We start from the raw sequence: 27,813 nt of genomic DNA on the forward strand, positions 1-27,813 counted from the left end.
AGTCGGATTATACAAACTTTTCACAAATGAAACAACTCCTACTCGGACTAAAACTGGGCAGACCGGTCAACATATGCCCCCTGCTTTTTGGTGAGTTTCACAAGACAAAAAGCAAGAACTATCCTGATGTACATGTTTTATATAGAGCATAAAAGTCTAAAAATAAAACTAAGTGCGATATCTAATACCGGCTGTCTTCGCCTTCATGCACTTTGCCATACGCTAGGATAAAACTTCTTCAAGTATCTCCCATTGATAGCTCTTGGTAAACGCTCACCTTGCACTGTCTCCATCATGTATGAATTACCGGAGATAACCTTGATAATCTTGTATGGACCCTCTCAACTTGGCGATCACTTGCCAAACTTGTTGCTTTTCATCCCAAGAGGCAAAGTTGTCTTCCAAATCAGATCTCCAACCTGAAAAGACTTAAGTTTCACCTTTTTGCTCTAAGCTCAAGCCACCCAAAGTTTGTTATTTTCAATCTCCTTCAAAGCCTTCAAACGCTTGTCAGTCACCTCATCAATATTATCCATTATCAAATCATGGTAATCAACAGCGGAGAGGTCATTTTGTTTGCCTAATCTATAAGCATCCAAATTTACCTCAATGGGTAAAACGGCTGTAGCGAAAATGGCCTCTCATGCCATATTTCAATATAATGTTTTGGCGATTGATGACGCACACAACACTTGGACTAATGTGATTGTTAAGATGACTATTCTCAGGCTTTTAGGTTCAAGTGATGACAAAGAGAAGAGAGGCGTAGCAAGGCCCGAAGGGACAAGATTTGAGGCATTTTGCTATCATCGGTTAAACCGACGTAGGGCAAAATGAACTCACCGGTGCAATCACAGAGAAGGTCTGCGGGCTAGGGTTTTACACCGGATGAACCGACGCTACGGAAATTGTATACGTCGGTGCATTGGCAGATGAAGACCGAGGAAAATGCCTACACCGGTTGAACCGACGATGCATCGGTCAATTGCATCGGTTCAGTTGTCCAGAGAGGTGGTTTTTGGAGGAACGTGAAGAAGTTACACTCACCGGTTAAACCGACGCTAATATTACATACACCGGTTGATTACATCGGTTAAACCGGCGATACACCGGTTGATTGATAACGGCTAGTTTTTCAAGTAGCAGTTTACATACACCGGTTGAACCGATGATGGCTTTTGGGGTACGTCGGATTAACCGGCGTTACGCAGTTTTCTGGCAGCTTTTCTCCAACGGCTATATTTGCTTGGGCTGCCTATATATACCCCCAAGGCCAGGTCATTTGAGAGGGCTGGAGTTCAAGGAAGTATACAAGAGCAAAAGATCATCTCCAACTACCATAGAGCTTCATTGTACATCATATAGGCTTAAGCACACTTGTGAGAGTGCTTAGTGCTTGTTTAGGCTTAGTTCTTGAGAGAACTAGCTTGAGAGAAAGCCTTGCTGCGGCAAGCACCTTGTGTACTCGTCGTGTGACCCTCCGACTTGGTGTGGAGTGGCAACGACACTTTGTGCGGGGAAGGAGGCCCCTACTTGGTGTTAAAGCTCCAAGATAGTGAAGACGGTGCCGTGGTGACGCTACGAGATAGACGGTGGCGGTGACCTCGTCTTTGTGACTTGGCGTCACTTAGCCTTTGCTTGTCGGGAGCCTTGGAGGCGTGGCAAGACGGTGATCAAGCGAAGAGACTCGGCATCATACTTGTTCTTTGTGAGCAAGTGGCCGTGGACGTAGGGAGGGACTTTGGTGTCCTAACCGAACCACGTTAAATCGTGTGTCTTGGTGTCTTCACGGGAGTTTGCATATCCTCTCCCTTACCGCTTTACTTACCGCATTACGTTTCCGCATTTACTCTTTCTTGCTTACCTTTACTTTCCTAGTTAGTTTGATTAGGATTGGCTATAGGTTGCAAGTCTTTTGGGGTAAGTAGAGGGTAGTATAGATAAACCTTAGTCATAACTAGCATGTATAGGACGTGTTAGGTTTATCTTATGTAATTAGATTGAGCCCTAGGATAGAAAAGCGATTAGCGACCCTATTCACCCCCTCCCCCTCTAGGGTCGGACACCCCGGTGATCCTTACAACGGCCTCTTGACCATAAACAAGCTTAAAAGGAGTAACTTTAGTAGCACCATGTCTAGATATACGATGAGCCCATAATGCTTCGGATAACACCTCATTCCACCTCCTAGGATTTTCTTCTATCTTCTTCTTGACAAGTTTGATCAAAATCTTATTACTAGACTCGGCCTGTCTATTGGCCTGAGCATAGTATAGAGATGAATTGAGCAACTTAATCTTGTAAGATTCAGCAAAGGCACGCATCTCTTTCGATATAAATGAAGAACCTTGATCCGTTGTCAAGGTTTGTGGAATACCGAATCTATGAATAATATGCTTAGTAATAAACTCAATTACCTCCTTATGTGTCATATTCTTCAAAGGAACCGCTTCGGTCCATTTAATAAAGTAATCCGTAGCAACCAACACGAAGCGATGCCCCTTTGAAGATGAAGAATTAATTTATCCAATAAAATCCAACCCCCAATCTCGAAACGGTCATGGTTTAATAATAGGATGCATCAACGCAGCAGGCACCAATTGTAAATCATCAAACCGCTGACATTCTTCACACCCTTTATAGTATTTGAAACAATCGGATAGCATGGTGGGCCAATAGAAACCGGCTCTTCTAAGTAACCACTTCATCTTGGGAGCTGTTTGATGAGTATCACAAATACCTTCATGAATCTCACCCATAGTAACCCGGGCCTGATCCGAGTCTAAACACTTGAGAAGCAAATCTTTGGCAGTTCGACGATAAAGCTCATCATCAATTAAAACATACTTGAAGGCCAAACACCGAATATTTCTCTCCGCCCCACAACCAGGATCTCTCAAATATGATATAAGAGGGACCCACCAATCCTGAGCTTCGGCCGAAACAATTGGACTATCTTTTTTGGCCGAATCAGAACCAACAGCAGCATCACCGGTCAGACCGGTCTCTGGACCGGTCAAACTGGTGCGTCCAGAACCAGAAACTCGGCTTTCGTTTGCATCGGCTTGAGAATGTTGAAATATTTTTTCGTAACATTATAGCCAGATGCTTGCTGAGTCAGAGTGTTTGCATTTCCATTCTCCTCCCTCGGAATATGTTTAATAATAAATTAATTGAAGGAAGAAATAATATCAAGTCATTTATCAAGATATGCATTTAGAGAACCATTATAGCATTGGCATACCTTGGATACTTGCTGCACCACTAGAAGAGAATCTCCAAAGGCTTCAACATGCTTCACGCCCATGGATTGCAAGAACTCCAAGCTAAATAGAAGCGCTTCATACTCAACTTGGTTATTTGTGCACACTTCTTCCAATCAGTTTGAAAATTCAAAAACAGCACCACGGAGAAACAAGAACAGCACCAATTCCTTGACTATCATCACAAACCGATCCATCAAAGTACAACTTCCATGGTGTGCAAGCAATATAGCCGACTTCTAGATCATGCTTGTCATTAATCCGATGCTCAACAATAGAATCCGCTACAATTTGGCCTCTCATAGATTTTAAAGGTTCACAAGCCAAATCATACTCAACCAAAGCATAAGCCCACTTGCCGATTCTACCACTCAAAATCGGCTTTCGTAACATATGCTTGATCACATCGGTTTGACATACTACTATGCAAGTACTAGATAGTAGGTAATGCCTCAATTTGGTACAAGCATAATAAAGAGACAAACACAACTTCTCAATAAATGTATACCTTGTCTCCACATCAATAAGTCGTCGGCTTAAATATGTAATTATGTACTTCTTCCCTTCGGTTTCTTGAGTCAAAACATCCCCAATGACTTTGTCTTCAGCAGCCACATAAAGTCTAAAAGGTACTCCTCCCCTAGGCGCCTTGAGCACGGGTGGTGAAGACAAATAAATCTTGATCCTCTCAAACGCTTCTTGCTGTTTTGCCCCCCAAGTAAATTCGGTCTCATCCTTTAACCGAAGAATAGGAGTAAAAGCATCGATCTTCCCGGACTAGTTAGATATAAACCTTCTTAAGAAATTTACCTTGCCCAAAAACTTCTGTAAATCCTTCTTGCATGTAGTGGCTTCAACCTTCTTCATGGCTTCAATTCTTTTAGGATCAACCTCTATTCCCTTCTCATAAATAATGAAGCCAACAAACTTTTCAGCCGATACACCAAAAGCACATTTGAGTGGATTTATCTTCAAACCATACCGGCGCATCCTCTCAAGAGCAAGTCTCAAATCGGCTAAATGATGATCCAAACCGGCCGATTTAATGAAAATATCATCAATGTACACTTCCAAGATGACACCAAGCAATTCATGAAAGATTAAATTCATAGCTCTTTGATAAGTAGCACCAGTATTTTTCAAACCAAAGGTCATAACAACCCACTCAAACAAACCGACAAATCCCGGACATCTAAAGGCCGTTTTTGATATATCTTCTTCGGCCATAAATATTTGTTTGCAACCTGCGTTACCATCAAGAAAACTAATGACACGATGTCCGGAAGCCTCATTGATCAATATATTGGCTATGGGCATAGGATATTCATCCTTGGGAGTAGCTTTGTTAAGATCTCTAAAATTAATGCACACTCTAATTTTCCCCGAATCCTTTTTCTCAACGGGCACAATGTTAGAGATCTAATCAGCATAATGACAAGACTGAATAAATTCATCATCAAGTAAACGATTTATTTCAACTTTAATTCGGTCATAAATAATAGGATTGAAATGCCTAACCGGATGCTTATAAGGTCTAAAACCGGCTTTAATCGGTAAACGATGCTCAACAAGATCACGACTCAAACCAGGAATTTCATGATACTCCCAAGCAAAGCAATCAACATACTCTTTCAACAAATTAATCAAATCAGCTTTATATTCAGTCGATAAATTTTTGTTTACAAAGGTCGTCCTAGGAATAGTTCCATCACCAATGTCTACCTTTTTTAAAGGATCAACCGATATAAACCCTTGGCCCAGCTTGTCTAGATCATCAGAATCTTCAATGGCTTCACACATATCATTCGTACGCGCCTGATATTGATCTAGCCTCTGCTGCAGCCACTCTGCATTAGACCGGTCTGACCGGTCGGGGGATCCGGTCGGACCGGTCGGCTCTGTGCGCCGAACAGGAACGGACCGGTCTGACCGGTCGCTTTTGAAGCTTCTGTTGTACTCATCTGATTCAAATTAAATGATTTAGCCGATTATCCATCTGCTTTAGTACAACAGAAACAAAACCATCCTTAGTGCAACTGATCAAATCATAATCGGACAGATCCACGACCGATAAACACTTGACGTTGTCATGTGCACTAATAGAATCGGAATCGGCCAAAGCAACAAAAGATGAAGTGTCTGCATGGACTTCCTCAACCTCATCGCCAATCCACTGGATAAGAAACTGATGCAAGGTGGAAGGAACACACTGATTTGCATGAATCTAATCCCTCCCAAGAATCAAATTGTAATTACCTTGCACCTCCGAGACGAAGAAGGCCATAGCAAGCGTCTTGCTTCCAATAGTAAGCTCCATGGGGGCAACTCCCTTGGCGCTAAGAGGCTCATTTCCACCAACGCCACTAACTGTCATGTTTGTCTTGATCAAGTCCTCGTTTTGGCCACCGAGCTTCTTATACAACGAGTAGGGCATAAGATTTACAACAGCCCCACCATCCACTAGCATGCGAGTCACCAGCTTTCCGTTGATGTGTCCCCTCATGAAAAGATCCTTAAGGTGATTATCTTTCTCACTTGGCTTCTGGAACACAGCTTTACGAGGCCCAAACTGAAGATGAGCCAAATCCTCCTCCGGAACCACGAAGTAATCCGAAGACAAGTGCACCATGTTGACTTCCAAGTTGGTATGCTCCGGAGATGCCTCGTAATCCACCAATTCCTCGTCTTTTGCGGTTGGAGGAACTGCTGGGGTTTCATCAACAGAAGGAACCAAAACGGGCGGCGCCGATTCGGCTGTTGGCTTTGCACTGGGCTCGACCGGTCTGACCGGTCCTCCTGATTGGTCCGACCGGTCATCTGCGGTGGTTCGACCAGTCTGTCTGGCTGATCAACTGCCTTGACCTTCCAGACTTTGCCTTGAGGGAACATGGGTCTGTATCTGTTGAAGTCCTCATCCTTCAGCTTCTCTTCTTCCCGCTCCCTCTTTTCCTTGTTACGAAGGCGCTGCAGCTTCCTCTTCTGCGTGTGAGTCAAGGCTGATGGGCACCACCTAGGCTGGTGGTACTTGTCTGCTGAGCTCTTGCTGCTACCAGCCTCATGATCATTTGCCATAACCGGCTTTTGTGAAGGAACATCAACCGATTTTTCAACAGTCATCGGCTCTTTGCCTGTATCTTTTATTGGCACTTCTATTTTACCGATCTGAACCACAGCATCGGTTTTAAGCTTCTCTGGATCAGCAGCAGGCTTTTGCTCCTCTTTCTTCTCCTTGACACGATACTTGAACCTCGGAATAGGATCCTAACCCGGCCTCTGGTGAGATCGGTCTGACCGGTCGGAGGTGACCGGTCTGACCGGTGCAGTCTACTGCATTGGACCAAATTGGTGTGGTCCCAATCGGTCATACACGAGTACTCTGGAGCTTTCCCCTTGATAATGGGGAGGATAAGGCATTGGAAAGCACTGCATCCATATCCCCCATGCTCCCATGCCGGACTTGTTGCATTTGACGCCGGAGGCACCCATAGCATGGTGGCACACATCTGGGGAGGATATAATGTGACAACATCAACTCTGCGCCTACTGGATTCCCTCCTTGGGGACACTTGATAATCTTGGCGCGGCGGTGATCGTGGTCTCTTTTTTAGCGGCCGATCCTTTTGAACAGCCTTTCTGTACTTGTTCAACAATTGGTTGAAGGTAGGCTTCTAATTAGCAGCTCTTCCCTGTACCTTCACTTCATTAGTCTTCTAAGTACCCACTTCCAGACGCTTCGGCTTGAAAGTCCAGGGATGGTCACCAGACCGGTCTGACCGGCCGGAGGCACCGGTCTGACTGGATGGACCGGTCTGACCGGTCGGAGACACCGGTCTGACCGGTTGCGGCTGAGCAGCAGACCGATTTTCTGTTGGAGAACTTCCTTGCCCCCCGAGGCTTGGGTTTCTGATGATGATCTTCAGAGTGTCCTTGCCATCATCAGTCTTCTCCTTGATAACTTCCCGGGCAAGGATTTTGCCATTTGTATTCATCGGTCTTAGATCACCGATGACAACATTCTTCCCCTTAGCTCCTTCGGCTTATTCCGGCCGAATGAGCACCTTTGGATTGTTCAATTCCAGCGTATGAACAGGAAAAGGGGCTTTATCAATTTGTATCTCAGAAAGTACCAATCGTCCTTCACTAATGGACAATTGTACCTGTCGATGGAAAACATTACAATCATTAGTAGCATGAGATGTAGAGTTATGCCAATTACAATATGCATGTCATTTAAGCTCGTCGGGAGATGGAATAGCATGTGACAATCGGATGTTACCATTCTTAAGCAATTCATCAAAAATCCGATCGCACTTAGAAACATCAAATGTAAATTTCAGCTCCTCTTGCCGATTCTTTTGAATCGGCTTGAGAGACGGAATTGAACCAGGTTTGGCCTTTGATGGCCAAACAAACTCAGCGGCGTACACCTCTTTGCTCTCATCGTCCGAACTCTCTGAATCATAATCAAGAACATGAGTATTGGACCGATGAGGCTTAAAGGTGTCTTTGGCATTTTTAAGCTTAAACTCTAAACCCATGACTTTGACTTGCAAAAAATTCACAGTATGATATTCAAAGCCCTCGAGTTTCTCTTTCAAATAAGAACGTAAACCATTAAACGCCAAATCCGCCAAATCTTTTTTGGAAATCGTTTAACTAAAACACCGATTTTTAATTTCTTTAAACCTTTTGAAATAATTCTAAGCCGATTCATCACGGCCTTGCTTAATCGATGTTAAATCCAACAATTTCGCTTCGGTTTCCCCACTAAAGAAATGATCATGAAATTTATGCTCCAATTGAGCCCAATTGCGTATAGAATTAGGAGCAAGCGAGGAAAACCAAGAGAAAGCCGTCCCAGTTAAAGATAAAGAAAATAAACGCACACGCAAAGCATCATTGAAACCGGCTTCTCCCAATTGCAAGACATATTGACTAACATGTTCCCAAGTTGTACGAGAATCATCACCATTAAATTTAGTAAACTCAGGAATCCGCCAACCAGCAGGAAACGAACAAAATCAAACTCGGCGGGATAAAGTTTTTGGTATAAACGCGTAGTACCCATATCCACCCCAAGCTTACTCTTAATCGCATTAGCCAGATCTTCTTTGAACTTAAGGAGATCGGCTTGGTAGTGGTGGCTGGTATAAAACTCAGAAAATTGACGATGTGCATTAGGATTCCCATGTGGCATCATCTGTGATGAAGTTGGGATCGGCCCATTGCTAGGTCCAGATCCTGGTGACCCACCTGCTACAGTAGTGGTGCGAGGTGGTGTATACAGTGACAACTCATTAGTTCGGCTAGGGACAGCCGAACCTAGAATTGTCTCGAGAGGCACCGATGACAGTACTGAGTAACCGGTCTGACCGGTCTGGTAACTGGTCTGACCGGTCTGTGGGACCGGTCCGGCAGGTGCAGTGTACACGATCAATGGTGGCGGGGTTTGCCCTACAAATGAGTTCGGCGGCATACTATACATTGGTTCAGATGTGAATGCAGGGGTAGCCGAACTTGGATCTGACGAGTTAGGATCTAACATGGATTTTTTGCCTTTAAGCTCGTCAATATCACTAGTAAGTTTAATTAAAACATCACCCGCAGCGGCTTGTGCAGCAACAATTTTTTGATCCATCATGGATGACATCTTATCAAACATATCAGAGGGAGAGAGGTTTACATTGGGTATCTCTTCAATCTTATCTTTGGTAAGCTTGAGAGACGGCAGTACGAACTCCTCCACCCTCTTGACGAGGCCACCATGATCCTTCTTGCAGCCCTTCAGGAATTGAGCTTTGACATGCTCCTCCACAATAAGGTAGGCCTTGCGCTCCTCTTCGGTGAGCTCCTCCATCGTAGCTGTGATGATGTTGTCTTTGTCGATCACTGAGGTGCTCATCTTCTTTGAGGAATAGATTAGATCGGTTTTGAAACCAGATTAATCTGTCCCCAGCGGAGTTGCCAAAAAGTATGTTGACACAGAATCGCGCCAAACACACCTGAATGTGCTAGAACGCGAGACGATCATCATAATGATCAGCACAGCAAAAACCCTGGGCGGACCGGTCTGACCGGTTTCGCCGACCGGTCTGACCGGTGCAGGCAGGGAACTCGCGAAGACCTAGAACAGCGAGCTCGGGAGGGACCCCGTCAGAGCTCGTGAACGTAGGGTTGCTCTGAGGTCGGCAGGCCACTCAGAACGTCTTCAAACGCCGTAGAGACGAAGTAAGAAAGCAATCTAGGGTTTGGAAAAGCTAGGGTTTGAGAGGAACAAAAAATAGATGTATTTTGTATTGATTCGATTGGGAATTACCTCAATCGCCCTTAGCCTTTTCTAAAAAAATATTGTAAGAGCTCATGTCCAACCATTGGATATCAGTATATCACAAAGCACCTAGGTTTAGCTTGCAGTCTTGCACCAGTGACCAGTCTTTTTCTTTCTCGACAATAGCCACTAGCTTGTACCAGTCTTTTTCTTTCTCGACAATACCCACTAGCTTTTGCTACTACCTGCAGGAATATTTTACTGCTTAGCACTACAGGTTAGTAGTAACTTGGTCAATTGTCCAATAAGAGTCTATTCTAGCAAGCAGTTAGCACTGGGATAACCATGTTTATATCTTTGCAGTGTGCAATGTGCATACGTGCTTGAAAGGTTTAGAAGGACAACAGTTATGTAAAAGCACTCCTCTATGTTGCATGTTGTGGCATTGGAGTTCAGACATGTCCTTCTCAACGGGACAACCACAATGCTTGGCACAGAAAATTAGGATATCTAGAGAGCAAGAACTTTAACTCAAAGTTGCGTCTGATTGCTTCAGTTTGTTACTGGCAGAAAAAAGTACTAGCATTAACAGCAGCCTATTAATGCAACAAGATGTTTGATTTCTTCTTCCAAGATTCCTAAATTGTTCATGATGATAACATACTTGGAAAATAAACCCAATTAGAACAACAGAGCTGCTGCAGCTCCTGCATAACTCAAGTGTCAATAGTACTACTAGGGGCGAAGCTAGCTCTGAATTTATTAGCATGGTGCAATAATCTTCAAAGACCATATATAGAAAAAAATTTAGTAATTCATGGTGAATATAAGTCTACTAGCTAGTGGCAATTTTTTTTTTATCCCGGGTGTGAATTGGCACCAGGCATACTGAACCTAGCGTCGCCCCTGAACAGTACTGCTACTCACTACTAAAAGCATTGTTGTGGTCACCAAAGGATGGATCTAGACATCCGAATTCTTAGAACAAATTTGATATTTTAAAATAGATATGCTTAAAATTTTATGCTAATCTTTTTTTATATTATCAACCATATTATTACACATAAGAATAAAATTTTGTATATATTTTTTATGTATTATTTGCTCCCTACAATTAAAAAGGTGAAAAAAGATTCGAATCCGTATCCGATCCGTATTCAAATTTTTATATCTATTATTTGAGAATATATATGATAAATTTGAGGTTTAGTTTTTATGAATCTTTACAAGATCAATGTTAAATACAAGGCTATGAATTTACATAGTAAATTCTATATCTTATTTGTCCATAATCGAAGAAAAATGACAAAAAATCTGACATTCGAATAAACATCCGAATCCATCCTACTCACCATGTTACTTGGAAGAGGAGCGCGTCAGCTAGCGAAAAGGAAGGACTGGTGGTGCTTTGGCTGATCTCTTTTGGATTTGGAAGCAAACGAGGGAGGAAAAGAGAAGGAAAGAGCAGGGAGATTGGAGGATGGTAGATTGAATTGAAGCTTAACTCGAGTTGGCAGTGGAGGGAAAAGATCTCAGAGGTGGCATTGCTTGGATTTTTTCGCTGTGTCTTTAGGGAGGAGCACTTACGTTGGTGCTAATAAGCTGCTAATCGATAGGTGTGCAGAGTGTTGGGCAGGGGGTTTTGTAAGACGAAGCTAGCTTATAGCAGCAAAAGGCGGTCAGGCGGCGGTAGGCAAAGGGAGCTTCGCGCGCGGAAGGATCCGAGGCAGGGCAAAGCGCGGTTTCACTTTCAGTGGACAGGTTCCAGTGGTCGGTAAAGCAAAAAGATCCGAGCTCATGTCTGGCAAAGCAAAAAGATCACCGGGTTTAGCTTCTAGTCTTGCACCAGTCTTTTTCTTTCTCGGCAATAGCCACTAGCTTGTACCAGTCTTTTTTTTCTCAACAATACCCACTAGCTTGTACTACTACTTGCAGGAATAATTTAATGCTTAGCAATACTGGTTAGTAGTAACTTAGCAAGTACAGATTTCCATCCGGTCCGAGGCCCATGACTTGGCTTTTTGGCCCGGCACGAAGCTAATTGGGCACGGTCTAGCACTACTATAAAAAGGGTTTGTAGGAGCGGGTAAAAACCTATTTTTAGAGGTGTATATTGCATCCGTTGCTAGTTTTCGCTGCTACAAATGTATTTTTGAGGGGCGGGTCACCCCCACCTGCCCCTGAAAATGGTTATGTAGGGGGCAGCTGGTCGGCCCCTGAAAATGGGTTCCAAACCCACCAAAAACTCAGAGATTCGAATTTAAAATGTACGTTTCCGTTTCCCGTTATTTTTAAAAATTTGGATTCCCGCCAATTTTGATCTGTCAAGCTTGTTCGCGATGGACACGTCGAATATGGTGGATAAAAAATACTTACGCAAACAAAATTAAATTATATGAAAATAAAACATCATTAGAGTACATCGTTACAGTTCATATTGAATACATGTTTTTTCCCTATTCCCTAGGCACGCTACATTAGGGAGAATCATGCCCTTGTTTGTGCCACTCAGAAGTGAAATGTATTTATCATCTGTTGCTAATTCTTGTCTTTCATCAAAAAAATTTGTCTTTCATGTTGACCACTTCATGCAGAATGAAATGACACAAATCATCGACTATATTTAGAAGTTGTTTCTCTTGGAGCTGTCCATGGTGCATATCAGGATGATCGTGCAATTAATTAATACATGGAAAATTTAAGCAAGTGTTATTTATAGTAAAAAACAATGTGCATATATGCATGCATCTATCTCTAATAAAGAGTATCCCCTTATGCGTTCGGGATCAGTAGTGTATTTCCCTTGCACCCTCATATGCTCGCACGTGTAATACCCACAGTGCACGGAACCGAAAGGTTGCTTATGGTACGGGAAGTGTGTGCGCATAGTCATTTCCTTTATTCTGTAAGTAGGATGAGCTCCTCTTTTAGGAATATAGAACCGGCAAGCCCTAATAAAATGAAAGAAATGGAAAATTATTTCGTATATGTCTTTTGTGGATAAATTACAATGTTGTACATAGGAAAGATAAGAAATTCTCTCACAATCTTAGGATGTATGTGATATCTTGGTATATACTCTTTGGCCAATCCAATGAGTCAAATAAAGGACTTTTCCTTCTTTTGGCTGTAAGTGGAAAGTAATTCAATGATTCCTACAAATAAATATTATATACGATTTGTAGGCATGGATCAGAGCAATGATTTATTATATGAAATGATTGATATTAGACTTACTGGATGTGGTATGGCGCATATATGACATCCATGTCTTCCCATCGTTGCAGCATATGCGATAACTCAATTAGAACATCGAAGCTGCTGTTGCTCCTGCATTACTCAAGTGTCAATAATACCAGGGGCCAAGCTAGCTCCGAATTCATTAGCATGGTGCAATCTTCAATGACCATACAGAAAAATTTCGTAATTCATGGTGAATATAAGCCTATCTAGTGGCAAAAAAAAAAATTCTTATCCAGGGTGCATTATTGGCACCAGGCATACTGAACCTAGCGTCGCCCCTGAATAGTACTGCTACTCACGGCTAAAGGATTGTTGTGGTCACCATGTTACTTGGAAGAGGAGTGTGAACTAGCAAAAAGGAAGGACTGGTGGTGCTTTGGTTGATCTCTTTTGGATTCGGAAGCAAAGGAGGGAGGAAAAGAGAAGGAAAGAGCAGGGAGATTGGAGGATGGTGGATTGGATTGAAGCTTAAGTCGAGTTGGCAGTGAAGGAAAAAGATTTCAAGGAGGCGTTGCTTGGATCTTTTTCTATATGTCTTTAGGGATCGGAGGAGCACTTTCGTTGGTGCTAAGAAGATAATCGATGCAGATGGAGAAGTGTTCTTGTGTAAGCAACAAGGAACATAGCGAGCTGCTTGCTTGAGTCACTGGTGTGCTTGCATTGCCTTGCGTTGGAGAGTAGACGATGGACGGAAGATGCTACCGGAGTGGTTTGCTCCCTGGATAGGATGTGGATAACAAGCTGATATATAGTTCCATCAAGGCACTGAGCAATTGACATTAAGATGATATATGAACAATAAAATTTTTACCGGTACATCATCTGTTGCTTGGCTGCTGCATCCATCCATCATATTGCTTGTTTTCTTCTCTTGCTGCTTTGGCTGGTGAAACAAATTTTTTATGTGCAACAAGGCAGTCATTAGTTGCTGTTTGATTGCTTTAGTCGTTTACATTGTTATGATTTTTTTTTGAAATTTGCAGTTAGTTAATAAATAATGACATCAATTGGTGCCTACATGAAGCTCCCATTATGATCAGCATTCACAGCCAAATATATATAGTTTGTTAAATTTTTATTTATCGAAAAACTAAAAACTTATTTGGTGTTAGATGGTATTTAGTTCAAACTAGCCAGAAACCTTGGCGCGGCAATATTTGGTGATGACGCCAGTTTTCCTCATCATTTTGAAGTAGTGAAGTAGTTTTAGTGGTGATGTGTGTGAGGATGTTTTAAACTAAGTTACATGATTTTTTTTTGTCTACCTTGGCCCCTTTAGGATAGTTTCACCGGGCCATTTCTATTTCTTTTGAAAATATTGGGCTTCGTGGATTTTGGGGCTTTGGTCATTGCAATTGGCATACTTTTTTTTTGGTAGAATTAAGAACTTGAGGTGTGCAATTATATTGCTGCTTTCTGGTTTGGGTGAAGTTCTCTGGTTTATGTCAGCTTTGTCCTTAGTCAATTGGCTCTATCATCCATCCAAAGTGTCTGTCCTCTGCTCGCAATTCTTTCTAGATATAACTGATGATTGATGTAAGTTCAGGGATAAGTCACCAATGATGCATGCCTTTCTTTGCAACTACAAACGTCCTTTTAGTGGATCTTACAGTGGAAATATCCTTGATAGTGTTCAGTTCAATTACGAGAAAACATATAATGGATATATTGTACAGGTAGACACTACAGTGGAAATATCCTAGAAGTGCACGAAAAGGTTCAGCCACACGTAGTACAGTCCAATTATTCAGGCATCTACTAGCTATATAGGTAGCATGCATCTACTGCATGTGTATGCTACACACGCATTTGTGTTCTCAGATATCTACGCCTGTGCTTGACGGTGACGAGCTTTGGCGATCTGCCGATCTCCGAGGTCAGAAAGGCCGCGACAACAGCGGATACCCCTGCTGCCAGTGACAGCACGCAGTGGATCATGGCCCTTACGACGACGGACCTGATGAATTGATCTTTGGTGCACGCTGTACCCACTGTAAACAATGCCAGCACCTGCACCTGCACGCACATGAATATGTATATGTATCAGTATAATCGTGTGCATGCAATATTTAACAATTTATATGTGGTACGGTAGAACAACGTACCCAATCACCGATGATCAGTAATAGGCAGAGCAATAGATGATTGGGCGCCGGGGTGGTCGACCCAAAGTAGATGCTCATAGACTGAAACATCAACTCAAGCGTGCACACTGAGATTTGCAACATCAAGGCTAGATACATGTAGCTGCATGTACGAGATCGATGATGGTATATCAGTTAGTAACCCAATCAAATAAATAAGAATTTGTGGTCTGGCATAAATCGAACAAATAGGAGTATGAAAACAAGAGGTGGTGTTCAAGACACTGCCAAAAAAAACTAAAAGCAAGGAAATAAGGGAAAACAAAAAAGCTTAAAAAATTAGTCATGTACGTAGGCATCTAAGGGTAAGCAATATTGCGATCTCCTTAATAATTACATAGTGTCATAGTGTGTATCATCGTCTGCCATAGATCCTGTGATTCTACTTATTACATAAGTAATCTGAATACTATATCATGGTCTTCCTTTTCTATTTTCTCGTAGTGCAACCTCTAGTTCATACAAATTGATCTAAGGCATCGCAATGCTGTAAATTACACATATTTATTTATTCATTGCTTTCTTAAAGAAGTTGAAACATGGACGAAGCACATAGTAGATTAATTTACTTTGTGACCCCAAAATTATACATGACTATAGCTTTGAGTGTCAGAATCAGCAATTTGGTTGAACTTTACACCAGTGTAGCTCAAATAAATAATAATACACGGTACATCGACAAGTGATGAATTGCAACTACATAATTACTTTCTCAAAACTAATGGTGAGCTGAGATTGCGTAGGCAAATACGTGATGGATTAGCAATTATGTTAATTAAAAAGCAATAATAGTAAAGCCTCGGGTAACAAATAGTAATACTTGAAAGCCCTGATGCGGATACGGCCGGTGCCGACGTTCCAAGAGTATATCATCATCGAGGTCAAGGTGGCTGCAAAGCAGATCAACTTCGAAAACAGAAGCCACAAATGTTTAGGGCACGCCATGATCCGCACCAACCTGGAAAAGAGGAGCTAATAAGAGTACACAGAGAAGCACAGAAGAATAAGATCGAAGCTTATATACATATATACCTTTGAACGCAAAGGTGGTTAAACGAAAAATAATGATACTAGAACTTTTGAAGAAGTTGCTCGGGATCACGGTGTCCGCAGCGAAGTTGAGCGGCGGCAGAGGATGGCGATTGGCGACGGTTTGGCGCTAGCTAGGTCACATGCGTGTCAAAGCTCGGCGCAAAGGCTAGCGGCACAGTCTGGCAGCATGGGGCGGCAACGACCATGGTAAGGTTGAGCATGCGGCCAGTAATGCACAAGCAAAGCAAGGTTGAAGCTCATGGTTAGACTATAACGCCAGTACGGACATGGTTTGAGTGAATACATAGTAGCAGCTACTCTGCTTCGTGCAGGTTCAGCTAGGCTAGGTGCGGCTCCGAACGAGGTCGGTCAGGCACGGCTCAGAACGAGGTCGGTCAGGCAGGCAAATAAACAAGGCAACGGCCGTCGGCGAGGTAAAAAAAAAGCGGAGGCTAGCTTGTGGTGGCTCACCGTCGTTGACGTAGTGGCTCCCGGCGGCAGCTGCTCCGGCTCGCGGTTGTCGTCGGCGTTGGCGTCAGCTCCTCCTCGATCTCGCGGGCTCTCTCGTCCTCTGCTTCTCCTTCTCCAGCCTCCCCTCTCTCTGGCTTCAATTATTCCTGTAGTCTTTTCTCTCGTGGAGAGGCTGCCGGAGGGTTTTTGTAGGACGCAGCTAGCGACTAGCGCACAGCAGCAAAAGGCAGTCAGGCGGGGACAGGCAAGCAAGCTTCGCGCAAGGATCCAAGCCATGGCAAAGCGGTTTCAGTGCTCGGCCTATAGCGCAGCGGGCGGCGTGATCGCTACGCCAAGCTGGAACGGCGAGTGGCGAAAAGGCTGGGCACGGGCTTGCCCTCTAGCATTCCTAAGGCGTGACACTAGGCCAGAAATGATTTGGCATAGCGGCCAAATCGTATCTGTGTTGGCGGGTGACCCGCCCGCCAGCACTTGTGTACCAGCACAAATGGCAATATGTGCTGGCGGGCGTCTTACCCACCAGCACAGTTAGTATCTGTGCTGGCGGTCAACTAAGCCACCCGCCAGCACAGATTGGTGGGTAGCTTAAGTTGACCGTCGGCACAATTTTTTTAACAAATAGATTTTACATATGGTTATAATTTTATTTTTAAGTTTATTTCCCATTAATTTAAAGTTAATATTTCTTGCTATCTATCACTGTACGTTGCATCAATACTTTAACATGATGCATCAATTAAAATGACTAATGTTTCCAAGCAAATAATATTTAGTAACAAGCATCCAACATGTTTAAAATAATATTTACACAAATTATTCAAAGATAAACAACCATTATTTATCGTTTGTCCAGTTGCTAATATTCTTGTGCTCGTCCAAAGCCAGCACCCCACCATGGTCAAAGTATTCGCCCACCAGATGACAAATCTCGCGTTGGATGAACCTTGCTATGTCAGGCAAATATTGTCGATGTCTCTATCGTCCAGTCTACTGCTGGTCGTAGGGATGATAAGCACCTGAAAAAAATAGTAAGATGTAGTATGTTCATGTGTCATGATAAATCATGTAGTTAGTATATAGTACAATATATATGACTTACGTTTTCAGGGTTTGTCCGGTACCTCCCACTATTTCTAAGGAACTCGCACACATAGTATCCACATAGCATGGAGCTAGGAGGTTGCTTGTGGCACTTCATAAAAAACAATTATATATTAGAAGTGCATAATTACATAACCAATAAAGATGAAGTTCTATGTTCTTACATGAAAATGATATCGTATGTTCATAATTTCCTTCCGGTAGATGTGGCCCGCCTTTTATGACATAAAGGTGGTATGTGCTTTAAGGTTACAATGACATAAAGTAAGGTAACTTAGGAACGCATAAATTATTGACAACATAAATATGTATGGAATTGAATGTCAATGAACATCTTACTTTTGTAAAATGCCTATGAACTCCATGTATCGTTTTTGCTCATAGTCGGATGAGTCTAGGACCACTGCTCTGCCGATCTTGGGATTAATCATTATAGCAATCCAATGGTTGCTGCATAATAACAACATAATTTATTATATGGTACATTAACATTAATTATCACATATTATATGGCAATTAAAGCAAACTTACTCAAATCCATATGGAGCCATGATCCCATTCTTGTCAACCCTCTTCAGCATCACTTTTGCAATGTAGACGGGCACCTTGTGCCTTTCTTTTTTGTGTGCCTCTTCTTTGATCTCATTTTTCCCTTTTTCGTCTTCGTAGTTTTTTGTTGTTCTTTTACCTTTTTGGTCATTTTGAAGATGTGCTCGGTCTTGTGAAATCGCACTGGGTCAAGGTACGTGACCTTGTGCTTTTTGTGTCTTCTCTTCCTCCAGCCATTGCATCCTACAAAGATAGACGTCGGACGTACATGTCAGCCGGTACCATGCAGTAATATAATTCGCATGTATGAGACATATGTGTGTGTGTATATATATATAGACTTACAGGCAGAACACAATAATGAGATTGACGTCCATATGTTGCGGATGGTAAAGTCTTTGTAAGTCCTCAAAATCAATTATTTGATGCGCGACTGGGTTGTTGAAAATAGAAGGTGGGACCATCACGGTGATTTCCTTGATCCCTTGCTTCATCGCTGTCATGATCCAGCCATGGAACTTTTTTTAATTCCCATGGGTTCAGCTGTAAATCCACGCGAGGCAAGAATGGCCTGCCATGCACATATTGTTCCGGGCATATCTCAGCTTCATGTGAGAAAAGATCCATTAGATCTATGTCCCTTCATAAAGGCGTCTTTTCCTTATTTTTGGACGATGAAGGCATCTTATTCATTGACCTTAGAATCTTATCAACATTTGCAGATGGTGCCTTTTCATATGTAGTGAGCACATGAGGTATTTCCGGCATCTTTGGTGGGGCTTGCGGTGATGGCATTTGTGATCTTGGGTGGTGATTTCTATGATGGCAAGACGGGTCACTCAGCCTCAATGTTAGCTTCTGATAAATGTGGCTCTGCTGGTGTCGGATCCTAAGGTGGAAAATCATCTACTCCGTCATTGCCTGCAGATGTTATTTGATCCTCCTCCCGATTATTTCCTTCTGGGACGGGTGATAGCGCTGCGTGCTCTATGTTTGCCTCTGATCAGGGTTGTAGTTCTTGGCTCAGACAACCTTGCAAAATGTTATCTCGTCGATGCCACTGGACGTATTGATTGATCGCATCTCCAAGAACCTCAATCCCGTCATCAGTAGTAATGTCTAACTCGCATGTAGAGTCCATCACCTTAATAACTTGTACACAGGCATATTATGGAGTAGGTAGTCTTGGAAACACGTGACCCGTTACCGCCATGGCAGTTGCGACTTCTTGAAACTTATTTAGTTTCCTTCTATATGACACAACCAGCGTACAAGTTGTATCCACTTGTATGTCATCAACTGGATACCAATGTTGTGTCGTGGACCCGACACTGCTCGGAGCAATCAATCCAGATTGAACAACCATCACATCTTGGTTAGCTTCTGCCGCATTTGGCACAAAGGATCCCTACTGCCTTGCCAATAATTGAGAGAATTCTTCCTTTGTGATTGCTCTCATATTTTCTTCAAGGTCTTTCTTGTAACGGTCACGCTTCCTATAGTCGGGGTCATTAGGAAATGCTTGTTTCCAGGGCAATGATGATGAAACCCCACGAACACGTCCAGAGTGCTCTAGGGTGCCAATTGCAGCGGTTAGTTGATCCTTTCTACCTGTCAGGATGGAAAAGACCTTGTTGTTGCACCTCAACGATCTGCGCCAACCTTTCATAAAGTTTCGCAGTGGCCGGGTTCTCGAATACAACCTTGCCCCCTCTGTATCTTGGTCGTCGAGCTAGGCACCGGTACTTAGCATGCTCAAAAATGCCTTCAAACGGATCCGGTAAACCTGCTTTCCTTTGTTCTTCTTCCTCTCTCTCCTCCATTGAGGGATCATGCCATTGTAGCCACCCACACCCAAGTGATAGGGATTCTCAGCAGCCTTTTGAGCCTTCTCGGTCATCTGTTGACTCAAAGCTTTTCCCTCCGGCACATTCTTCATCAGTTTGAACTCTTCCCACATCATATCAGGAATCTTCCTGAATTTGCTTTTAGCACTCAACCCTTTCTTGACATAATCTTTATGGATAGTATGCCGGAAGTTCCTGAAAGCTGTCCTTAGGGTGATCATCATAAATTTCCTTGCATCTTCCTTCGGTTTACCTTTAGGGAACCTGAAGCATGCTTGCAGTGCAGCCCACATAGACTTCTTAACCGAATCGGGCACCTTCTTCCAATCATTAGTGGTGATCCAGGTCTGTAGTTGATCCCCAGCAATGGCTCCACATACATGCCAAAATCTAGCCCATATCCTTTCTGGTAATATGGGCTTGCCTCTGGGACTAACCTCTTCTACTACAAGACACACTTTAGGGATCTAATTCTCGCTTCGCTGCCCACGTTTACGTTTCGGCTTACTAGTTGAAGTTGTAGTAGTCGAAGGTTGTGGGCCAGAGACTACGACGTCCTCTTCAACGATGCTAATTCTATGTTGTCGCCGTGGGGACTGCTCTGGTGATTCTACATCGTTCTATAGAGCAAATAATAGATGCATTTGTTATCTTCATATATATGATCAAATGATGCATATAACTAAAACATTATACAACTAGTTCTACCTCCACGTATGGATCGTATTCAGGGTCTTCTGCGTCTAGGCGTCGATGATGCCTCAGTGGGCTTGGTTGATATTCATCTGGTGTTAAAAAACCACCAGAAGAATATCCATCCTCGTCCGATGATTCCTCGGCCTCTGGCAATGTAGTCTCAACTACTTTGCATACATGTGGTTCATTTGTAGGCTCCATAATCTGTAATTATTTATCTTTTTCTTATTGCCAACACAAATTAAAAATTTCACAAATTCTATAACCAATTCTAAAAAAATGCTATTCTAGTAAAAAAAATTCTAGTAAAACTATTCTAGTAAAAACTATTCTAGTAAAACAAGAATTCTAGTGAAACTATTCTAGTAAAAAAATTCTAGTAGAACTATTGTAGTAAATTCTATAACCAATTCTAGAAAATATTAATTAATATTATTTTTTGTGTTGCCAATTCTAGAGAAAGTTCTAAAAATAGGCATATTTTGGAACGGAGGGATACATATAAGGTCAAAGTCTCCTCATTTGTATTTTTTTTAGATTAAGGATAATTCCAGCCTATAGTAAGGAAAATAGGTATATTTTGGAACAGAGGGATACATATGGTGCTGAAATAACAATTTGACCAAGAATTTCTGCCTAGGAAGTCAACAATTCAGGGCACCCTTTTTACCGGAAACCGCCCAAATGAGATAGAAAATTTCAAATAAATTAACTCTGGGGTCTCATACTCCTATCAATTTATATTTGACCCATGCCATGGAAGCTACATGTAAACTCTGGGGTCTCATACTCCCATCAATTCTAGTAAAACAAAAATTCTAGTAAAACTATTCTAGTAAGACTATTTCTATAACCAATTTCTATCACATTTAAATAACCAATTTGCAAATGTAATAAAATTGCTATAAATTAAAAAAATAATCAATGGGGGAAGGGGCGGCTGCTTCGGCGGGGAGGAGGGTGGTGGCACGGTCGTCGGGGTAGGGGCAGGCGGCGTCGACATGTCGGAGAAGGCGTGGGGTGGCGGGGCGGGCGGCGCTCGAGGGTCGGCGATGCGGGGCCAGAGGCGAAGAGGACGAGGCTCGTGGAGAGAAGAGGGCCGGCGGCGCTCGGGGCCAGCGCGGCGGATGGCGGGGGAAACCGTTGGCGGCGGCGGTGCGGCGGGAAGTTTTGGCAGCCTAACGGCGTCGTTTCGATTTTGCACCAGGACTTAGAAAATTTTCGATGGGGGTGGGGGCACTGCGCTATATGATGCGGAGGAGCTGTCCTGGCGGGCCACTTAATGCACCGGCCAGGACATATCAAACACATTCTTCTGTAGATGCATACCATCAATGTCATGGCATACCGCCAACTCCTTCCAGTATGGCAAATACTTGAAGAAGATAGACATCTTCTTGAATGGTACATCGTCGACAACTTCTGTAGTTTCATCCTGTTTATTCCTCTTTTTCTTTTTGTTTTCAGCACCGGGTGCTGACTTCTTTCCAGGCTTGAACATGATTTTCTGGAACATTTCACACACTGGTTGTCCTGTAACCGATTGAGGAGCCTCATCTTTCTCATAGGTGACATCAAATTTTTCCTTCATCTTTTAGTATTTGTGCGTACTCATTAAGAAGCATTGGTGGTGCATGTACACTGTCTTCATAGATTCCGTAAGATTAACAGATGCTGTTTTATCCACACATACAACGCAAGCCGTCTTTCCTTTTATTTGTCCAAGTAGGGCAAATAGGGCGGGATAGTCATTGATGGTAACAAATATAATTACTCATAGTGTGAAGTGCTCCTACCGGTACTCATCCCCAATCCGAACTCCCTTATTCCATAATGTCTGCATATGTTCAAGCAACGGCAGAAAAACATCTATGTCAAATTGTCAATGCTTGGTTGCTTCGGCCCTTGTATGACAATGGTTAGCAGAAGGTACTTCCGCTTGTGACATAGCCATGGTGGAAGGTTGAATATGGTCAGCAGCACCGGCCGTGTGCTGTGTGTGCTGCTTCTTTCACCAAATGGATTCATCCCGTCGGTGCTCAATGTGAATAGTACATTCCTTTTTTCGTTTCCAAAGAGCTCATGATTGGCATCGAAAGTCTTCCACTAGAGAGCGTCGAATGGGTGTCGAAGCTTTCGATCATTCTTTATGGGCCGATCGTCATGCCACATCATCAGTTTAGCATAGTGTTAGGATTTGAGAACAAACTCTTCAAGCGGTCGATCACTGGAAGGTACCACATCACCAAGGCAGGAATTTTGTGTTGACCCGTTGCAATACGGATACAAGTATCATCCTCTACTTGACAACCTGCACTTTTGTTTGATTCCTCTTCCTCTAGTTTCCGACTGTGGATCCGACACCGTCCTCACTAAAACTGGCATTGCTTTTGTAACAACTAGCTTCACAATTTGGTCACTTAGTCAATGCCGCATAGTCACCACGGTATAGTATGCAGTGGTTTGGACAAGCTTGCACATGTATTTTCAGTGGATTGATAAGCTTCTTCGCTTCATATGTGTTTTTGGGAACAAAGTTTGCCTTCGGAAGCAATTGACTAAGATGAATAAGCAGATCATTGAAACTATTATCAGACCAACAGAACTTAGCTTTATATAAGAAGATGAAGCACGAAATGCAAGACTGTCCACCCCTTCCCACAACCATCATACATACAGTCCTTTGCGGCCTTCTTCAGTGTTTCGAAGTGCTCTAACCCTTTAGCACTACCTAGCAACACTTCCTCCATATCGATATCATGCTCCTCTTCTTCTTGAGCACGCAAATCATCATTGACACCTGCGTGGTCACCATTTTCATTTTCAAGATCGCCATCATGCATTATACCATGATCACCGGGATCCTCATCATCATCTTCATCAGCAACACGCACTTCATCATTGACATTGTTGATGCATGTGTTGGTAGTTAATTGTGCCTCACCATGGTGTATCCAAACCTTGTAATCAACCATAAAACCCCGCTGGATCAAATGTGTCTTGATTACTTCAGTGTTCTCCCATACTATATTGTTCTTGCAGTCAAAGCATGGACAACTGATTTGCTTTGTCCTCTTACTGTGAGCGTGCTCTTTCGCGGCCACAACAACTTTGATACTCCCAACATGAAAGAATCTGAATGTCTCTTTATGCCATATCCATCTTGAAGCTTTCTATGACAATAAATGTAATACTAAACAAAACTCAATTAATCACTGATGTAATTTATTTTGACAACAATTATATTATAGTATGTAAAATTTTCTAAATCTTATTAACAATGAAAAGCAAGCTCTTAGTGCTAGATCAATTTACCTCCCTATGGTAATAAATGTAATATTAAATAAAACTCAATTAATTTATTTTGATAACATTTAAAGTAGGAAAATATTATCTAAAATTTATTAAGATTGAAAGACAAGCTCCTAGTTATAGATAATAATAGATAAAAAAGCAAACTCTTATTACTAAAACCAAGCTCATACTCTTTCTCTCTCCTATTTTTCCTAGACTTAGATCTAGATCTAGATGATTTTCAAGCTTCTATTTGAGGAAAAAATATTAAAACTTGTAACTAATTGTTCAATCATGTCCACCTAATCATCCAAGGAAGGATGGAAACAAACTTCTAGCTCAATTGCCTCTAGAATGAGGAAGAACACCATGGATGCCCTCCTCCAAAGAAACACAATTTAAGCTCTAGAAGATGGATTAAACTTGAAAAAGAAGCTAGATATGGCACAAACTTACCTTTTAGAGTCAGCTCCTTCAAGGAATTCAAGAACAAAACCTTCCCCCTTGTATTTGGTGATTTTTGAGTTGTACCCAAGCTCCTCTCGATCACAGTCCAAAGAGAAGGCTGTCTGGAGAAGATGCAGTTCGTGCCATTTTGGGGAAGGCTTTGTGCTGGCAGGCCACAGAAGACATTCGCCAGCACAGAACGTATTTGTGCTAGCGGGCCACATAACTGACCGCCAACACAAAGATGCCAATCTTTGCCGGCGGGCTGTTAGGTGGCCCGCGAGCACATATTCCTTCTGTGCTGGTGGACGCTGGCCAAGTGGGCCCTGATGGTTTTGTGCTGGCGGGCGCCAACTACGCCTGCCAGCATGGTAAAAGGGCGGTACCAGCACAAATCGTTTCTGGCCTAATGTGAGCGCGAGCTAGAGCCCACTGGCCACGCTGGAGCAGAGAGGATTGGGGAAGAAGATGAACAGGGGCATGCTGGCAGCAGCAGTGCTTCGGTGGTGGCTGCCTGCTGGGCTGCCAATTGTTGAAGGCTTGAAGCAAGCCAAGAGCCGCTGGGCTTTTTGTGCAGAAGCAAGGAAGAGGGCCTGCCTTGCTGGTCATTGAGCACGCGTGGGCTTCATGTCAGGAAATGGGAAATTTGACATAGACACTTTTGTGGAATTTTTTATTTTTAACCTTTTTTAAGATTATTTGATGTTTAATCCGACTTAATCTTAATTTGCACTAGGTAGCCTGTTTGGTCGTGCTGCTGCGGCTAGCGTGAAAGGAAAGCTTTGTCATGTTGTTGCATGTGGGGCAACAGGGTCGCCACGCTGGCAGGCCAGCCCGGTACTGCGACATGGGGGATCTAACGTGGCCAACCTTGTCGCGCCACATGCGCCGGCGCGACAAGGCTGTCTCGCCATGCAGGCTGAAAAGCTTTTCCTGAAAAGCTTTCTCCGTGCACACTGAACAAAGCAACTTAAGCTTCCCAATTACTTCCTTCTTTTTCGGATGCCTCCACATGTTTGCTGCAAAGTGCCGCATGCACCACCTATGCACAAGAGGGGGGAATCCATCCATATGCTCTTTAATGCAGCTTAGGATACCATTGTGCCGGTCAGATATCATACAAACTTGCCTCAAGGGAGCCAATACGTACCGCCACACAAGCTTCATGAACCATGACTAGCTGTTGTTGTTTTCTCCTTCGGTCAAAGTAAATGCTAGCGGAACTAGATGCTTCTCAGGGTCCACGACAACAAACATCATTAGTGCCCCCTAGTATTTATCCGTCAAGAATGTGGCATCTACGAGGATCACAGGTCGGCAATGCTGGAATGATTCAGCACATTGGGAAAAGCACCAGAACACCCTTTGTAAAACATGCTTGTACTCCGTTGCGAGGGAGCATCATGTTTCTGTGTAGGTGAACTATCGAATGCCTGGATTGAAGAGGGACAACGCCGATCAAGACCCTGGGCACCCTGGCATATGACACTAGCCAATCTCCTCACAACAGAGCTATAACATGTTGTTTTGCACACCATGCTTTCGAGTACTTCACATGGGAACAAGTAAAGGGGAAAATCGACTCCATAAGCGAAGGAACTGATGTATCACTACACTTCTGAACAATACTAAGAATCCAATGCGCAAGGTAACGTGTGGTGCACTATGCATGAACTTGCTTTGGTTTCGAGGATGAACATGTGTGAGGCTGTCTGACATTGGTGATCTTCCACTGACCAGTGCCCCTAACAATCCAAGATACAGGGAGTCAGGTTCTCCTTACAAAAACCCGGTTCTTTTAAAATGTTCTCCAAATTTGTGTAGAAAATAGGCAACTTTCTAGTATGATTATTCTCTGCGAACTGCACTTTTGCATGGGCTGATGACCTTTGGCAATTCAGACAATAGATTTGCAACAACATCATCCCAATTGACTGAATCGGACAAGTCCTCATGATCAAAATATGCTACCAGATTTTTGACATCCTCTGCACAAGCTGCCATTACATTATTGTTAGTATCTGAAACTATGAGACAAAAACCACCTGCCACTATCTTTCCTGGAACTAGCCAATATATCTACAAACTCGGATTGCTACAGTAGCCTAGCTACTTTGCAAAGTCCGGAAAACACAAAGGAGACCATGCATGTATCTGCCTTTATACAATCAAACCAAGATACCCTTCATCAACATATGATCTGAGACTCCTAGAACCAACAAAAAACCACCATGGTGAATATCTACTGTGAATTCATCTCTACGATCACCTACAGTACACCGAAAGAATTGACAGAATAAGGTACACTGCAGTGAACCGAAAAATTTCGAAACCTACATATTTCATTCAAAATTGATGAAGCAATCTTGCTATTGGTGTCTCTTATGCTCAATCTGAATAGGTATTTGTTGGCGCTCCTTAAGTATCCATTTTATCCCCTGTTTAACTTTGATAATGGCATGAATTTAATATCAAAATCACTAACCATCCTAACCTCGGCCCAATTATTGGTCATTTTCGTGTTTGCACATATATTTTGGAGGTACTTCGTTTTTGCAGGGTTTTGACCAATTTTGGAGCATGAAATGACGAGGCCCACGTTCATGCGATGACACGAAGAAAGACGAAGGCCAAAGCCCGAACAAAGGACCGAAGGCCATGATGATTAGAGGCCCGTTCATGCACATCCACCCTCCAATGAAGTGCAAAGGACAAAGCCCACAAGATAAGATCAAGATACTCCGGGGCTAAGCAAAGCAAAGAGAGATTTAAGGAAGGATTTTCCATCCTATCCTTTTCCTTGAAGAAATCTCGAAGATAACGACGTCTAATGGGGTGCAATCGTGAAAGGCATAAACTCTAGAAGACTCCAAGAGACTTGGGGAGAAAGGAGGACACGAGGCGGCGAAGAAATGGGCCAGGCCGGCCGGCCTGGGTCCATTGGGCCGGCCGGCCCAGCCCCTTTTTGTGGCGGTTCGGCCTCCCCTTTGACCTAGGGTTTCCTGAGGCTATTTAAAGACCCCTCCCCAAGGTTCACTAGGAGATCAATTCGGGAGACGACGCCAAGGAGCAGAGAAGATAGAGGGACACCTCTCGGAGAGCCGAGGGTCGTGCTAGTTGTCTAGGGTTTGCCCTAGCCGATGTGGGAACCTTGCAAGAAAGACCACGTCGGAGTTCTGGAGCTAGGATCATCAAGATCAAGGTAGGGCCCCGGTTGTGATCTTGTGATGTACAATCATTCATGGTGAAGTTATTTGTGATTCCGAATGTTTAGCGACCATGCTCTCTCTTTCGATTTCGTTCTGTTCTTTGGGTTTGCTTCATCCTAGATCTATTATCGAGATAGATCGCTTAGCATGATCTTGTAGTCATGGTGGCTAGAGGTTCATGGCGGAACTACCAAAGGGGGTTCGACTTGCTTCAGGGTACTTTCATCCAAAGGGGGGTGTTGTGACAGG

The 27,813-nt window shown here is 43.1% G+C and overlaps 1 protein-coding gene and 2 long non-coding RNA genes across 4 annotated transcripts; all 3 read right to left on the reverse strand.

Annotated features, from left to right (window-relative positions):
• Nucleotides 1-9,533: 9,533 nt before the first annotated feature.
• LOC120653959 lies at nt 9,534-11,171 on the reverse strand. The gene is made up of 2 exons (XR_005666910.1): nt 10,884-11,171; nt 9,534-9,776 (listed from the first exon to the last, which is right to left on the reverse strand). It is a non-coding gene; the product is annotated as an uncharacterized LOC120653959 (long non-coding RNA).
• Nucleotides 11,172-14,323: 3,152 nt separating this feature from the next.
• LOC120655160 lies at nt 14,324-16,728 on the reverse strand. 2 transcript variants are annotated; one of them, XM_039932898.1, is made up of 4 exons: nt 16,422-16,728; nt 15,739-15,876; nt 14,880-15,021; nt 14,324-14,790 (listed from the first exon to the last, which is right to left on the reverse strand). In XM_039932898.1, the coding sequence occupies exons 2-4, from the start codon at nt 15,861-15,863 to the stop codon at nt 14,572-14,574; spliced, it is 486 nt and encodes a 161-aa protein (XP_039788832.1). In that variant the 5' UTR covers nt 15,864-15,876; nt 16,422-16,728; the 3' UTR covers nt 14,324-14,571. The 2 variants fall into 2 exon arrangements, with proteins under 2 accessions (XP_039788832.1, XP_039788833.1); XM_039932899.1 differs by having other exon boundaries at nt 14,324-14,784; nt 16,422-16,707.
• A 546-nt stretch (nt 16,729-17,274) lies between these two features.
• LOC120653960 lies at nt 17,275-21,436 on the reverse strand. The gene is made up of 6 exons (XR_005666911.1): nt 18,417-21,436; nt 18,054-18,314; nt 17,862-17,972; nt 17,687-17,763; nt 17,521-17,613; nt 17,275-17,437 (listed from the first exon to the last, which is right to left on the reverse strand). It is a non-coding gene; the product is annotated as an uncharacterized LOC120653960 (long non-coding RNA).
• Between the last annotated feature and the right edge of the window lie 6,377 nt (nt 21,437-27,813).

This window comes from Panicum virgatum, chromosome 1N (genome assembly GCF_016808335.1).
Source record: "Panicum virgatum strain AP13 chromosome 1N, P.virgatum_v5, whole genome shotgun sequence".
Classification (NCBI taxonomy): Eukaryota; Viridiplantae; Streptophyta; class Magnoliopsida; order Poales; family Poaceae; genus Panicum; species Panicum virgatum.

Bases quoted from the DNA above. Each gene is read 5' to 3' on its own strand.
- LOC120655160 (XM_039932898.1), bottom strand. From the start codon at position 15,863: ATGGCGTGCCCTAAACATTTGTGGCTTCTGTTTTCGAAGTTGATCTGC. The intron at 15,022-15,738 runs GTATTACTATTT...TCGTACATGCAG, and splicing joins ATCCGCATCAGGGCTTTCAA to CTACATGTATCTAGCCTTGA. The intron at 14,791-14,879 runs GTACGTTGTTCT...ATGTGCGTGCAG, and splicing joins TACTGATCATCGGTGATTGG to GTGCAGGTGCTGGCATTGTT.